At 41.8% G+C, this 16,163-nt stretch overlaps 1 protein-coding gene across 4 annotated transcripts in view; it reads left to right on the top strand.

Moving 5' to 3' along the window:
• The window catches only part of KIFAP3 (kinesin associated protein 3), a 151,731-nt gene that overhangs the window by 32,578 nt on the left and 102,990 nt on the right, over positions 1-16,163 (top strand). For all 4 annotated transcript variants that reach the window (XM_038757982.1, XM_038757981.1, XM_038757983.1 and 1 more), the window contains exons 7-10: positions 175-299; positions 1,033-1,131; positions 4,794-4,972; positions 13,404-13,566. In XM_038757982.1, coding sequence (XP_038613910.1) covers positions 175-299; positions 1,033-1,131; positions 4,794-4,972; positions 13,404-13,566 — 566 coding nt within the window. The remainder of the gene's footprint in view (positions 1-174; positions 300-1,032; positions 1,132-4,793; positions 4,973-13,403; positions 13,567-16,163) is intronic.

Genomic DNA, 16,163 nt, shown 5'->3' with positions numbered 1-16,163 from the left:
GTATGTATATTCATTGATAAAAATATGCATATTAAGCTTTAGATCACACGATTTACTCCATGTACATGTGTATGTGTATACACATGTATATACTTTTATATAAAATAATGCCTCAAGCTATGTGTATTCATTTATGTAAGCGTGCATTTTGACCTCTTTGTCCTTTTAATATAGTTTTTCCCAGTTTCACGGATTAATCACTCACTATAAAATTGGAGCGCTGTGTATGAATATCATCGACCATGAGTTGAAAAGACACGAGCTCTGGCAGGAGGAGCTCTCGAAGAAGAAGAAGGCTGATATCCTTTGAGAGAGTGCTTTACCCTGCTGCGGTGGTTAGCAGTAGATGGACTGAATAATATTTTGAGGGTTGTGTAATCTGTAACAAAGTTAAAAAACAATACTTCAATCGTATTTATTGAGCGCTTATTGTGTGCAAAACGTAATAATAATGGCATTTATTAAGCACTTACTATGTGCAAAGCACTGTTCTAAGCGCTGGGGAGGTTACAAGGTGATCAGGTTGTCCCACGGGGGGCTCACAAGTACTACTAAGTGCTTAGATCAAGGTTAAAAAGAAAATGAAAATTTGCACTGGTTTGGCAGCTCTTTTGTTTTTCTGTAAGTAGTAGTGGTGGCGAATGCTGGCACTTTAGGGCATGTGATAGCCTACTGCTTAAAATATGGGGTCAGAGCCCACCTCATGGGAAGGCTGGCCAGGACTTTAAACAAACAGGCTGAAAGAACTTAAATTAGTGGGAACTCTCCCACCTCCCAGCACCCTATTTCCCTTATGTCATTATTAGCTCATGTTGCCTTCCTTCATTCCATTATGTGCCCTTTCTGAAAGCTTTTGGACCCCGAGTTACATTCCAGTAATAGAGTTATGCCCAACTTGCAGAAATCCATGTATTTGGCTTGGGATAACTAATTGAACATGGGAGTTTCCAGTGCTGTTGTTCACCATTGGAGTATTCAAAAGGATGTGTGTTTGCACCGTGGTTGAATATGGTCCTTACAGAAGTTGTTTACTGGATGAAGATCCTGAGAACCAAGCCCTGAAAAAGGATTATGAAAAAACCTATAAGAAGTATCAGGGGCTGGTGGTGAAGCAGGAGCAGCTCTTGAGAGGTAAGAGGAGTTCCTGAGCCCTGAGAAAGAGAACACTTTATGCGGTATCTATTTCATTGTGCACTTTTTATTTTTGATTTTCCTAGTGACTAAACCAAATCCTAGAGGACCTAAGAGTCCTCTGATTTCTTTTGGAATTGGGGAGCTGGAAGGGCCTTCAAGTGATGATCTGGTCTAGACTCTTCTGTTAGTGATTGTCACCCAGGCCAAATTATTGTCTGTTCTTATTTGAAAGATATTCAGGAGTGGAGAATCTATGACCTCCAGTACCCTAGTCCATTGTTTCAACACCTTGGCTGTCAAGAGGTTCTTCCTTATGTCCAACAGAACTTTTTCCTCCTGTGATTTAAGCCTGTTTCTTCTTGTTCAGTCCTCTGTAGACATGGAGAACAATTAGCATCCTCTACTTGGAAATAGTTAAATCACCCTTTCTCTTTGTCTTCTCCTGACTTAACAATACATGTCTCTTCATCCCATCTTAATTTTCAATCCCTGTGGTCACTTATGTTGCTCATCTGGACCCGCTGTAATTCATTTTATTAATGGGGTCACCCAAGGTGCTACTTAAGGTCTAGCAAGCAAGGAATGTAGTGGAAGGATTAAATCCTTGTTTTTGCCTGCCTTCATCTGTGAGAGTTGTCCCTGTACCATGACCTCTTTTTTTATAAATGACACTAAATTATTGACTCGTGTTCACCTGGCAGTCAACTCTGCCCCCCACCCCAGCTGTACTTATACTTAGCCACCTTTTCCCAATCCGGGGCTGTTTGATTTTGGCCCGTACATGTAACCACCTTGTCCTTGCTTTGTTAAATTTGATATTTCTGTAGGACCAGTTTCCCAATTTCCCAAAGTTCCATGGGGTTTCTATTAATGTCTCCAGTATCATTAGCAACCAGTAGCTTGCACACAGTAAGTTCTCAATAAATACGATTGAATGAATGCCTAATTTTTATTATCTCTCAATTTTGGAGTATATTATTCTTCATCAATCTCAGTAATGATATTGAACAGAGCAGGGCCCAGGGCTGAGCCAGGAATTAGAACATAATTTGTATAATGCCACAGTTGTCCATGAGTCCTTAATAATTATACTTTGGATGTGACCTTAAATGGTTCAACCACCTAAAAGAAGTGTGTTCTAGTGTGACAAAGAGAATGTCATTGAGATTCAAACTCGTAAATGTCACTGAAATCTGGATAGGCTGATAGACCTTGTAAAAAATGGGGCAGCAAGAGATGTAATCTTTCATTGTCTCACGTCAGTTGCTCAAAGGATGGAACTCAAGCTCATGGGCTTCTTCTATCCTTCTCCCTTTCCAGTTTCCTCCTACCCTTCAAAATGTAAAGTCTTTATTTATCTCCCAGTAATTTTAGAGGACCCAATATTGTAACCTGGGTGTATTTCACTCAGCATTAGATCCCATTTGACTCAAGTTTAAATACAATTCAACTCCAGTTTTTTTTTCTAATGTGGTTATTTCTTCATCATCATCATCATCATCAATCGTATTTATTGAGCGCTTACTATGTGCAGAGCACTGTACTAAGCGCTTGGGAAGTACAAATTGGCAACATATAGAGACAGTCCCTACCCAACAGTGGGCTCACAGTCTAAAAGGGGGAGATAGAGAACAAAACCAAACATACTAACAAAATAAAATAAATAGAATAGATTTGTACAAGTAAAATAAATAAATAAATAGAGTAATAAATATGTACAACCATATATACATATATACAGGTGCTGTGGGGAAGGGAAGGAGGTAAGATGGGGGGGATGGAGAGGGGGACGAAATAGGTATTTTTTTAAAAATAGCTACTGAGGCCATAGCTTACAGTGGAAATGCCGGTGTGACTTTGCCAGGAAAGTAGCTCAAGGAACCAGATTGCTTTGTTTTGGGATAATCCTGCAAGCAATGTGGAATATGATTCTGGCGTCTGCCCTGAGATAACGAAAGGACCCCAGGCAGCTCATGGGACATAGTTTTGCCCCACAAATTCCTTGGACTTTCATAATGCCGTTCTTTATAAAAATGCAAAGAAAAAGCACCCTCAGAAAGCTTTTAATACCTACAAGCGAACCTGTGCGCCAAGAAGATTACTGAAGAATTAACTGAAAGGGTCAGCCATTTTGGCCAAATGGTCACCCAGTTAAGTTAACATCCCTGGCAATATTGGCACAAGAACCCAGGCTGCCTGATTCGAAATGCGTATTCATCAGTTCTCTGCAAAATATTGGAAATTAGGGGGGCAGCTAGCAAATCAGATCTGTTTCCTTAGTGTACTGCCCCAATTTGCTATTGCTCCTCCTACAATTTAGATTGGTTTGACTCCTTCACATTCAAGGCATTTATTTTGTTAGTATGTCTGGTTTTGTTCTCTGTCTCCCCCTTTTAGACTGTGAGCCCACTGTTGGGTAGGGACTGTCTCTATATGTTGCCAACTTGTACTTCCCAAGCGCTTAGTACAGTGCTCTGCACACAGTAAGTGCTCAATAAATACGATTGATTGATTGATTGATTAAAGTGGAGTGCTCTCAGAGAGGTAGTTTTCAGTGTCCAGCTTTTGATATTGATTATCACTCCATTAAAGGTTTTGATGTCTCAGGTTAGGAAGCTACAAGTAGAATATTCATAATCTGAACTCTTAAAAGATAATAATGGTAGTATTTGTTAAAGCGCTTACTGTGTGCAAAGCACTGAAATAGACACAAGATAATCATCCAGATCCAGTCCTTGTCCTTTATTCTGATGACTTGACACCTGTCCACATGTTTTCTTTTGTTGTCTGTCTCCCCCTTCTAGACACTGAGCCCGTTGTTGGGTAGGGACCATCTCTATATGTCGCCAACTTGTACTTCCCAAGCGCTTAGTACAGTGCTCTGCACACAGCGCTCAATAAATACGATTGAATGAATGAATGAAACAGGCTCACGGTCTAAGGAGAAGAGGTATTTAATCCCCCTTGTATAGTTGAGGAAACCGAGGCACAGAGAAGTCAAGTGACTTGACCAAGGTCACCCAACAGGAAAGAGGAAGAACTGAGATTAGAACCCAGGCCCTCTGGCTCCCAGGTTAATGCTCTTTCCATTAGGTCACACTGTTTGTAAAAGGAATCCAGATTACTACATCCACTTGCAAAGAATGTTTACAAAAGTTAACCTTAAAGAAGAAATCATAGTATATTAGGGAGAGGCAGTCTTAACCGGCCATCTGAGACGAAGGATCTGCTTCTATATGCTATATTTTAATGTTGAAGTTTCAGAGAACTAAGGCTTTTGATTTCAAAAGTTGTTTTAGTCCAAAGTGATTCATGTCATCAATATACATAGAACTTATTTTAGAGCAGTATGAAATCAATTTGATTCTGGTAGTAAGAACCAAATCTTCTCAATCAACAGATTGGCTGCTTGTTGGATGAAATGTGTTTTCATATTCTAGCTGTCTTCACCATAGAAGCTCAGATTCCTTAAAACATATGCTCACTTAACCTGGACTTTTGAGGGTGCCTCACGACATTGGTATTTCTGCATTTAATATTTGCACTGAAATTTTGTTGGGAAAAAGGCTGTATGTGCGAAGAATAGAAGCATACCGAGTTTTAGGTTCTTACAGACATCATTTGCCCTTGATTGATTGCCTCTTGTTTTATTTTGCTAGTGGCTCTCTATTTGCTTCTGAATCTCGCTGAAGACACCCGGACAGAACTGAAGATGCGAAACAAAAACATAGTTCATATGCTAGTGAAGGCACTAGATCGCGACAACTTCGAGCTCCTTATTCTGGTGGTGTCTTTTCTAAAGAAACTGAGCATTTTTATGGAGAACAAGAATGACATGGTAAGTTGTGTGTCTGTCACAGAAATAGCATATGCTAATTTCAAGTCTACAGTAGTGTTGAGATCTCATTAGTTCATTTGCTTATTTCTTCTGATTTCCTGAAATGACATTCTCCCGTTTAGAGGCTCGGTTCCCGTAATCAATCACCACCAAAACCTGTGTGGGTAAATAGAGGACCCAACTTTTGACTCTGATAGTTTTTAGAAGATGAAGACCGTACTAAGTAGTTGGGAAAGTATAGCAGGGTTAGTAGATCCAATCCCTGACCTCAAGGAGTTAATACTCTAGTTGGGGAGGCAGGCATTAAAATGAATTACAGGTAGGGATATGTACACAAGTGCATGTCTCTTCATTCATTGTCATATTTATTGAGTGCTTACTGTGTGCAAACCACTGTACTAAGCACTTGGGAGAGTAGAGTATAACAATAAACGGACACATGCCCTGCCTACAACAAGCTTACAATCTAGAGAGCTTATATTTATGCAGTTAGATCTGAAGTAGCACTTCCCAAGAGCCCGGGACTTGGATTTTGGTTTGATTAGTTACTACTGCCCATTTCTCAAGGTCAAAATGAGGTAAGTGCTGGGGAGAGATCTTTAGAGAACAGCATCAATCCACGGGCGTTGCAAAAGAATAGAACTCCATCCAAGTAGGAGGGGGTAGACAGGAGACTTGGGGAAAACTTCTTTTCCAGCCTTGGAAGCAGCATCTTGGAGAAACCCAGGAGTTTGGGGCTAACATGGGAAAACTAGGGAAGACTGTACAATGCCTACTAGAATGTTGCCCCTTATTGAATGTAAGATAATTTTACTCGACCAAGCGCTTAGTGCAGTGTTCCACACATGACAAGCACTCAATAAATAATAATAATAATAATGATAGTATTTGTTAAGTGCTTACTATGTGCAAAGCACTGTTCTAAGCGCTGGGGGGATACAAGGTGATCAGGTTGTCCCACGTGGGGCTCACAATCTTAATCCCCATTTTACAGATGAGGTAACTGAGGCCCAGAGAAGTGAAGTGACTTGCCCAAAGTCACACAGCTGACAAGCCACAGAGCTGGGATTTGAACCCATGACCTCTGACTCCAAACCCCGGGCTCTTTCCACTGAGCCACACTGCTTCTCCAAATCAATCAATAAATACCACTGATTGATAATAACGAGGACATAATGCAAACAGCAGAGCCCAGCCCATTTTAGAAATAGACCCAAACAGCCTTATTGTTAAAAAAAACTTAAGTTTTGGGGCAGTGATTTAGAACAGTGGAATTCAGAAATGTATTCATTAGTAGTGAATAATTGCCATTATTTTTCCCATAGAGTTGTTTTTACATCTAGTGCTGTATCACAACCCCTCATAGTCATTAAATTAGGCACCTGCCACAGTTGCCTTTGACCAAGGATTTCCAACTTGTGCCTGAATTCCTTTTCAGTAGTGGAAAACTAAAACAATTATCTAATAATGAGAAAAATCTGGCCGGGAGGCTCTTGCCTCTAACCGAACATCTGTCTGGAAACCGATAGTTCTGAGGTTTTCTGTATTTACTTTGAAAGCATGAGGAGTCTGATTACATATTTTGCTTTCGTTACTACGCTAGAAGTTGTGGCCTGAAGGCTGTAAACGCCTCCTGTAGACTTAAGGTCCCTGTGGGCAGGGATTGGGTGTACCGACTCTATTGTATCGTACTTTCCAAACACTTAGTACAGTGCTGTGCATTCAGGAAGTGCTCAGCAAACACGGTTGGTTGATTGAAAGTGGAGATGGCCTCACATTTTTAAGAGAGCTCAGAATTTCTAAGAGAGCTTGGGAAGTGCAGGGTGGCAACATAGAGAGACGGTCCCTGCCCAACAGTGGGCTCACAGTCTAGAAGAAGAAGGGAGTAGGAGAGAGGCAGGGAAAGGAAAAGCTTCATCTGGTGAGGACAAGCTCTTCACTCGGTTGTACTTATTGAACGCTTACTGTGTGCCTTCAAGGCCCTACTGAGAGCTCACCTCCTCCAGGAGGCCTTCCCACACTGAGCCCCTTCCTTCCTCTCCCCCTCGTCCCCCTCTCCATCCCCCTCATCTTACCTCCTTCCCTTCCCCACAGCACCTGTATATATGGATATATGTTTGTACATATTTATTACTCTATTTATTTTACTTGTACATATCTATTCTATTTCTTTTATTTTGTTATTATGTTTGGTTTTGTTCTCTGTCTCCCCCTTTTAGACTGTGAGCCCACTGTTGGGTAGGGACTGTCTCTATATGTTGCCAATTTGTACTTCCCAAGCGCTTAGTACAGTGCTCTGCACATAGTAAGCGCTCAATAAATACGATTGATGATGATGATGATGATGCAAAGCACTATAGTATTATTACCCTATTTTACTTGTTCATATTTACTATTCTATTTATCTTGTTAACCATGTGCATCTACCTTTATCTCTATTTATTCTGATGACTTGACACCTGTCCACATGTTTTGTTTTATTGTCCGTCTCCCCCTTCTAGACTGTGAGCCCGTTGTTGGGTAGGGACCGTCTCTATTTGTTGCCAAACTGTACTTCCTAATCAATCATATTTATTGAGCGCTTACTATGTGCAGAGCACTGTACTAAGTGCTTGGGAAGTACAAATTGGCAACATATAGAGACAGTCCCTACCCAACATTGGGCTCACAGTCCCTAAGCACTTAGTACAGTGCTCTGCACACAGTAAGCGCTCAATAAATACGATTGATTGATTGGTTGGGGAGTACAGGTTGGCAACATATAGAGGCGGTCCCTACCCAACAACAGGCTCACAATCTAGAAAGCGCTCAATAAATACGATTGAATGAATGAATGAATGTTTGTACATATTTATTACTCTATTTTACTTGTACATATTTCTTCTATTTCTTTTACTTTGTTAATATGTTTTGTTTTGTTGTCTGTCTCCCCCTTCTAGACTGTGAGCCCGCTGTTGGGTAGGGACCGTCTCTCTATGTTGCCAACTTGTACTTCCCAAACGCTTAGTACAGTGCTCTGCACACAGTAAGCGCTCAATAAATACGATTGTATGAATGAATGAATGAATATCTGCGCATTTGGTGAGCTCTGGGAATACCTTGTGTGTCAGGCTTATTTCTCTTTTATCTTTTGCAGTCTAGGGCAGGGATAAAAATAGCCTTTATGAAACTGGATCATTTCAAGCCCTAGATTTTTCTTGAAGGAATTTCACGGCTACTTTTGGGTGTCAATGAATGTGGGTTTCCAGCCCGGGATAACAGCTAAATAAGTTAACCTCAAGATGTTCAGAGCTTGGGACAAGATTTGATCAAAGGTGCCGTGGTTGACCCCGAGATCAGACTTAGAACAGGTCTGCCCTACCCCCTTCCCCTCCCCACGGCACTTGTGTATATTCGTATATATTTATTACTCTATTAATGATGTGTATATATCTATAATTCTACTTATCCGTTTTGATGTACTGACATCTGACATCTGTCTACTTGTTTTGTTTTGTTGTCTGTCTCTCCCTTGTAGACTGTGAGCCTGTTGTTGGGTCGGGATGTTCTCTATCTGTTGCCGAATTGTACTTTCCAAGCGCTTAGTCCAGTGCTCTGCACACAGTAAGCGCTCAATAAATATGACTGACTGAATGAATGAATAATCCCCATTTTACAGTTGAGGAAACCGAGGCACAGAGAAGTAAAAAGATTTGCCCCCAGTCACACAGCAAGTAATTGGCAGAGCGGGGGTTGGAATTCAGGTTCATTCATTCCTTCATTCATTCAGTCGTATTTATTGAGCGCTTACTGTGTGCAGAGCACTGTACTAAGCGCCTGGGAAGTACAAGCAGCGTGAGAAGCAGCGTGGCTCAGTGGAAAGAGCCCAGGCTTGGGAGTCAGAGGTCATGGGTTCTAATCCTAGCTCCCCCACATGTCTGCAGTGTGACCTTGGGCAAGTCACTTAACTTCTCAGCGTGGCTCAGTGGAAAGAGCACGGGCTTTGGAGTCAGAGGTCATGGGTTCAAATCCCTGTTCCGCCAATTGTCAGCTGTGTGGCTTTGGACAAGTCACTTCACTTCTCTGGGCCTCAGTTACCTCATCTGTAAAATGGGGATTAAGACTGTGAGCCCCATGTGGGACAACCTGATCGCCTTGTAACCTCCCCAGTGCTTAGAACAGTGCTTTGCACATAGTAAGCGCTTAATAAATGCCATCGTTATTATTATTATTCTCTGAACCTCAGTTTCCTCATCTGTAAAATGGGGATTAAGTCTGTGAGCCCCACGTGGGACAACCTGATCACCTTGTATCCCCCCCAATGCTTAGAACAGTGCTTTGCACATAGTAAGCGCTAAACAAATGCCATGATTATTAGTAGTATTACAAGTCGGTTGGACTGCAGATGCCATGACTCCAAGATCCACTGTCTTTCCGCTAGACCCTGCTGCTTCCCAAGGGACCCAATCCCTGTCCCTCTTGGGGCTCAGGTCTAAGGAGTGCCCGTCTCCTGCTAGGCCATTATTATTATCTGTAAAATCTCTTCCTCTCTTCAAAGCCCTAATGACAGCTCACCTCCTCCAAGAGGCCTTCCCAGACTGAGCCCCTTTTTCCTCTCCTCCTCCCCATCCCCCCCGCCCTACCTCCTTCCCCACCCCACAGCACCTGTATACATGTTTGTACAGATTTACTACTCTATTTACTTGTACATATTTACTATTCTATTTATTTTGTTAACGATGTGCATTTAGCTTTAATCCTATTTGTTCTGACAACTTGACACCCGTCCACTTGTTTCATTTGGTTGGCTGTCTCCCCCTTCGAGACTGTGAGCCCGTTGTTGGGTAGGGACCGTCTCTAGATGTTGCCGACTTGCCTTTCCCAAGCGCTCAGTACAGTGCTCTGCACACAGTAAGCGCTCAATAAATACGGTTGAATGAATGAATCAATGAATGGGGACCCTCAGGTGACTTCTCACGGGGATAATTCAACCTCTAGTGGTTCCTGTTTGTGTCACTATCTCCAGGGAGCCCAGAGCGGAGAATCAACGCCCGAGACCTGTTTGGGACAGGACTAACCCTCTTCCCTTCACTGCCCCCGTATTTCCCCCCTTAGTCTGCCTGCTGTCTGTCTCCTCCCTTTGTTAGTGACTATCTACTGAGCACCTACAGCATGCTTGTCAGCCCTTCCTATTAACACAGATCTGGGAAGTTCCTCTAGGAAATAAATTTGAATTTTGCTTCTGTCTTTCTTCCCCTCATAGCCGTGAATTAGGCTGTGTGCTCTTCCTGACTCGGAATACAAACATAGCCTGTCTTCTGCGCTCTCTCACAAGCCACTTAAATTCACTTTGCAAGCACCACGTGGCTTGCCCCCGCATGAATCGGCCGCTCTACTTAGAGAAAAGACCTATTGTGTACTCAGTCCATCAGAAATACTTCTTGCTCAAGGGTGTTATTTTAAAAATTCTTTCGGATCAGATGCTCAGGGCCTTTTAAAACCAACTTTTATCTGTAACTCGTAGAGGAAATGAAATTGGCTGATAGTTGTTTACCGATTCAAAGAGCCTTTTTTTAGAACATGTTTGCATTTTCTCCGATGTTTTATTAAAGCATCCCAAGTAAGCTCTCCAGTTAAAAATGTTGGATTCCAACAAGTGGCGGGAGGAAAAGTTGGGTTTGATTGGAGCTTACGGATAGACCGTCGGTGACACTAGACTAATCTGGGTCAAAATTAAATCCATGATTTTAATATTCTTCTGTATATTCTATTTCATAAGACCCGGAGATGCTGGGCAGGGACAATGGAGCAGTTACTTTATTTGCTTTTGGCATTATACTGTAATCGACCACAAAGACACGGTCTAGGATGCCGTGTTAAGTAAATAAGGATTTAGTGTGCAACATTCAGACGGTTGACCCGTCTAAACAAATTTCACATTCCAGTGGGTGTGGGAAAAATACAAATTGAAAACTCCTAAGTTATTGTATTATAAAGCTCTGATATAATCACTGGTATGTATTGCACATTTTTCAAAAGAAAAATGCTACTCGAAATAATGAATTTCAGATGAGGCCCGCAGCAACCATACGAAAGAAGGGACTGACTAGCCTGGGAGCGTACTGGGTTACATCACTGATTCAAATATAGTTTCTTTGGTATTTTTTGGTGGGGGAACCGAGCTAATAGCCTCCTTCTTTGGTTCCGATGCGTTACGGAAAAGTTAGGCTACGTTCAAGATCTGTCGCATATGGTAATAGCCTTCAATAAAATTTTCACACGCACAAGGTATAGGTATAGGAAGGGCAGAAGGAGAGTAAATCAACCCAGAAGATTTTTTTTTTTTAAAGATGAGCCACCGTGCAGATTTATGCTTCTTTTAAAAACGAGTAGGAAAAAAGCTTTCTGAAGTCTTGCCAGGCGCTGATCAGTTGTCTCTTTTGTCTGGTGGAGAAAAAATGATCCCAGAAAATGATCCTGCTGCTTAAACCTTGGACTACAGGTTTTAATCTTATGGGGATGCATATTTCAAGATAATTTTCCTGCTTCTTTATTGAAAAGAAAATGCAGAGCATGAAGTACTATCCTAGAATGCACAGGATCACTGTATAATACTTGGATCTCCGTGAAATCAGCAAGAAATGTCCCCATTTCATCTGAGTTTCTAGATTTAGAAGGCCTCCTGTGTTTGGTGCTAATATCATTTCCTCTGTCATGCCAGTGTTGTTTCTTTATGAATTAGATGGAATCTGTGGTCAGGTCAAAATAATAATGCAGCTAACTCAATTATTCAGGGGTTGCTAATACAACTAACTGAATTTGGGCCTTATCCACACTCTGCTTCTCCTTCTCCTGCTGCAGCCTGCTTCGTGGTCATTTCAGTGTTTGTTAGGACCTTCACCAGAGAATGAAATTCAGCCCAGGAGAGAAGCAGCATGGCGTAGTGGAGTCAGAAGATCATGGGTTCTAATCTTCTTGTCTGCTGTGTGACACTGGAGAAGGCATTTCACTTCTTTGTGCCTCAGTTGCCGCATCTGTAAAATGGGGATTAACTAAAGAACTAAATGTGGAAGCGTTTCCCTCAAAGACGCTTTCATTGATGAAGCCTAGCCATTGGCATGTCGTATTTTTGTTAATAATACTAATAATGATGGCATTTATTAAGTGCTTATTATGTGCAAAGCACCGTTCTAAGTGCTGATCACAAGGTGATCAGGTTGTCCCGGAGGGGCTCACAGTTTTAATCCCCATTTTACAGATGAGGTAACGGAGGCACAGAGAAGTTAAGTAACTTTCCCAGTCACACAGCTGACAGTGGACAGAGCCAGAATTTGAACCCACGACCTCTGACTCCAAAGCCCGGGCTCTTTCCACTGAGCCACGCTGCTTGCACAGAGGGTCCCAATAGCCAACTGAAGGGACTCACAGCTCCCGGTAATTGAGTCAAGACGCTTCTCCCTTTGACCTGAATTGCAACTGTTAACCTGATTTACTCATTGTTTGCATTTTCAACCTAAAGCTTAAGCCATGAGCAAGACCCAACCTGAGTAAAATCATGAGACATACACAAGCATCTGTAAATTGAATGTCTCTGGAAATTTCAGCCTTGTAATGCAATAACTTTCAACAGGAAATCAAAAGAGGATCTCACTTGTGCTCTGTGTTGCTGTAATGGTGTGTACGTGCTATTTGTGAGGCCGACTGTACTAGGCCTCTAGGCACACCCTCCAAATTTATTAAAACTGTGCAGGAAAAAAGATGAGAATGACAAGCACAGCAGTTAAGTTCACAACTATAGCAGGTGTCAGACTAGGGCAAAGTAGTTCATAACTCCCTTAAGAAGCCAATCCCAAATCATGTTCCGTAATACAACTCCAGGGAACTTGTTGAAAATCTTTAGACACATTTTTTTTTCTATTTAATTTAAAATCCAGTAGTATAAGATCATTGTGGGCAGGGAATGTGTCTGTTTATTGTTGCAATTTAATCTCCCAGGTGCCAAGTACAGTGTTTTGCACACAGTAAATGCTCAATATATATGAATGACTGAATTAGAAGTCTGATGAGAATCCACATATGAGATACAACTTGTTTGCTCTGGCCTGCCTTTGAATTGTTTATTGTTGTTTTGGGGGTTTTTTAATTGAAAAAAATACCAAAAAAGCATGTTTCCAGGTGGTGGGAATCTGCACTTCTTGCCCTTGAACGGGAATCGTTTACCTCTGAGGAAGCCCTTCAGTGTCATTGGCCCTGCTTATCCACTTTCAAAATGGAAAATCATTGTCTCTTCCCTAGTTCCATTTTAAAAATAAAGCGTTTTTAGCATCTCATAAACGGTGCTCTAAGAAAGTGCACTGTTTTAAGAAACACTATTTTCGTTATGATAATATCCACGATTGGTCATTTGCATTTAAATGAATTCTCACAGGGTCGGTTCTGCTCTCTTTTACAGGTGGAAATGGATATTATTGAAAAACTAGTGAAAATGGTGCCTTGTGAGCATGAAGACCTGTTGAACATAACCCTCAGGCTTTTACTAAACCTCTCGTTTGACACCGGCCTAAGGAATAAGATGGTACAAGTCGGACTGCTCCCCAAACTCACGGCACTTCTAGGTATGTTTCTTTTTGCCCCGATGATAATATTACACAAACTCTCCAGTATCATTAGTGGAAAAACGAGCTCTCTGTTGAAAAAGCCAGCTGGAAAAAAACAGTCTGTATATACTGTATGATTGGAAGCTAACGCAAAATGGGCATAACAACAGAGAAAGACTAGTCTGGGCCAGAATCCCATGGTGATATGGAGAGGAATGGAAGGGAAATTCTAACCCTTGAGCTACATTCGCTTACAGAGCCAACAGAAATGACTCCGAATCCTGCCATAATCACCTCATCAGAGTGGCGAAGATCTTTCGTCCCCTTACTGCTTGTATGTTAGCGAAACGTCTTGAGAGCGAGACGATGTTTAAAGTCTTGTTTTCTGCATTAGGATGTGCAGAAAACCGCTTATCAGTAGGGTTGTATTTTGGGGCCATGCAATCCTTAAACTTCCCTCCACAGCTCAGATGAGCAAAGTGCTTATGAATACACACCGAGTGTTTGTAGATTCAAAATTCCCTTGACCTGGACAACGTTCCCCTAGAAAGGCATATTACAACAAATCCATAAACGTCCTAGGCAGGACCTCACGCTTACAAGCTCGACCGTTCTTCTGACGGGAGACAGATGCCCAGAGGAAGAGATAAGCTGCCATATGTGGCATTGGTGAATCAATCAATCAATCGTATTGAGAGCTTACTGTGTGCAGAGCACTGTACTATGCGCTTAAGAAAAAATATTTAATAAAAATCAATCAATCAATCGTATTTATCGAGCGCTTACTGTGTGCAGAGCACTGTACTAAGAATCAGGGGGTAGTGTTGCCTTTCAGCCGACACTGTCATCATCATCAATCGTATTTATTGAGTGCTTACTATGTGCAGAGCACTGTACTAAGCGCTTGGGAAGTACAAATTGGCAACATATAGAGACAGTCCGTACCCAACAGTGGGCTCACAGTCTAAAAGGGGGAGACAGAGAACAAAACCAAACATACTAGCAAAAGACACTAAGGGCCACCTTAGTAAGAAATTGATAAAAGTGCTATATTTCCGACAACGCGTTCCACAGAGCGTGATGGATTTATCCCCCAAACCTCTTTTGTCTGCTTTCCTACAAAGAGGGGTGTCCTTTCTGAATTCCATTCCGGGAAATTGTATCTGCCTCGGTTTCATTTTTTTTCCCTTGTGTACCCAAAACTGTTGCCCTGTTCCCCACAGCACCCAGCACAGACAAAATACCGGTATTTTAGCTGTTTATCAGGAACTGATTGAAGACAAAATAGCCCTCTTAATGTGTTTATAGTCAGTCCTGGCTTACTGTGTTTTGTATATTTTTAATGCAATTCATACTGTGTAGCAAAGATTTACTTAAGCAATGCAATTGTGCTATATCATTCTTCCGCAGTTCTGCAGTTTTCATCATAGAAGAGGGGAGACTAAGAAAACACCATAGCAGAGTATAGTTCTTTTTAGTTGAATCATTGTTAAAAACAGGATATACATTGGTTACGTATCATACTCTCCCAAATGCATAGTACAGTGCTTTGCACACAGTAAGCGCTCAATAAATACGATTGAATGAAAGAGTGTGTGCACTGTCTTTGGGCACTTGGAAGTCCAATACCCATTTACGAATGATCTCTTCCATGTGGCTTTGCATATATAGTAAACATACTCAGGATCACTGTGCAAATGAAGGAAACTAAATTTGTGTATTTTCATGAAACAAGAGAAATATTGAACCTTTAGAGGGAAAAAAGGTTCTAAATAATTGTGGCATTTAAGCGCTTACTATAGACCAAGCACTATATTGAAGAGCTGGGTTTGATTCAAGACAATCAAGTCCCACGTGGGGCTCACTGTTAAAGTAAGAGGGAGAACAGGTGAAGCCCCATTTTGCAGATGAGGGAACTGAGGCTCAGGAAAGCTAATTTGACTTGCCCCGGGTCCCCCAGCAGACAATTAGAGAAGCAGCGTGGCTCTGTAGAAAGAGCCCGGGCTTTGGAGTCAGTGGTCATGGGTTCAAATCCCAGCTCTGCCACTTGTCAGTTGTGTGACTTTGGGCTAGTCACTTAACTTCTCTGGGCCTCAGTTACCTCAGTAAAATGGGGATTAAGACTGTGAGCCCCCCGTGGAACAACCTGATCACCTTGCAACCTCCCCAGCGCTTAGAACAGTGCTTTGCACATAGTAAGCGCTTAATAAATGCCATTATTATTATTATTATTATTCTCTGAGCCTGTTTCCTCATCTGTGAAATGGGGATTAAGACTGTGAGCCCCCCGTGGGACAACCTGATCACCTTACAACCTCCCCAGCGCTTAGAACAGTGCTTTGCACATAGTAAGCGCTTAATAAATGCCATTAAAAAAAAATTGGCAGAGCTGGGATTAGAACCCAGGTCCTCTGACTCCCAAGCCTGGGCTCTTTCCACTAGGCTACATTGCTTCTTAAGAAGAGTAAAAATAAAACATTTAAATGAAAGATGGAAGATCATTACAGGAGTGATTTAAGAGAGTTCTGTGGCTGACTTACTGAAAACGGGTAGTTCTGTGAAATCGGCTTGTCGGGTCATCTCCGAACCATAGCGACTCCATGGATGCACCTCTC

Source organism: Tachyglossus aculeatus, chromosome 16 (assembly GCF_015852505.1).
Source record: "Tachyglossus aculeatus isolate mTacAcu1 chromosome 16, mTacAcu1.pri, whole genome shotgun sequence".
Classification (NCBI taxonomy): domain Eukaryota; kingdom Metazoa; phylum Chordata; class Mammalia; order Monotremata; family Tachyglossidae; genus Tachyglossus; species Tachyglossus aculeatus.
This window is presented reverse-complemented; position numbering and strand designations above follow the sequence as displayed.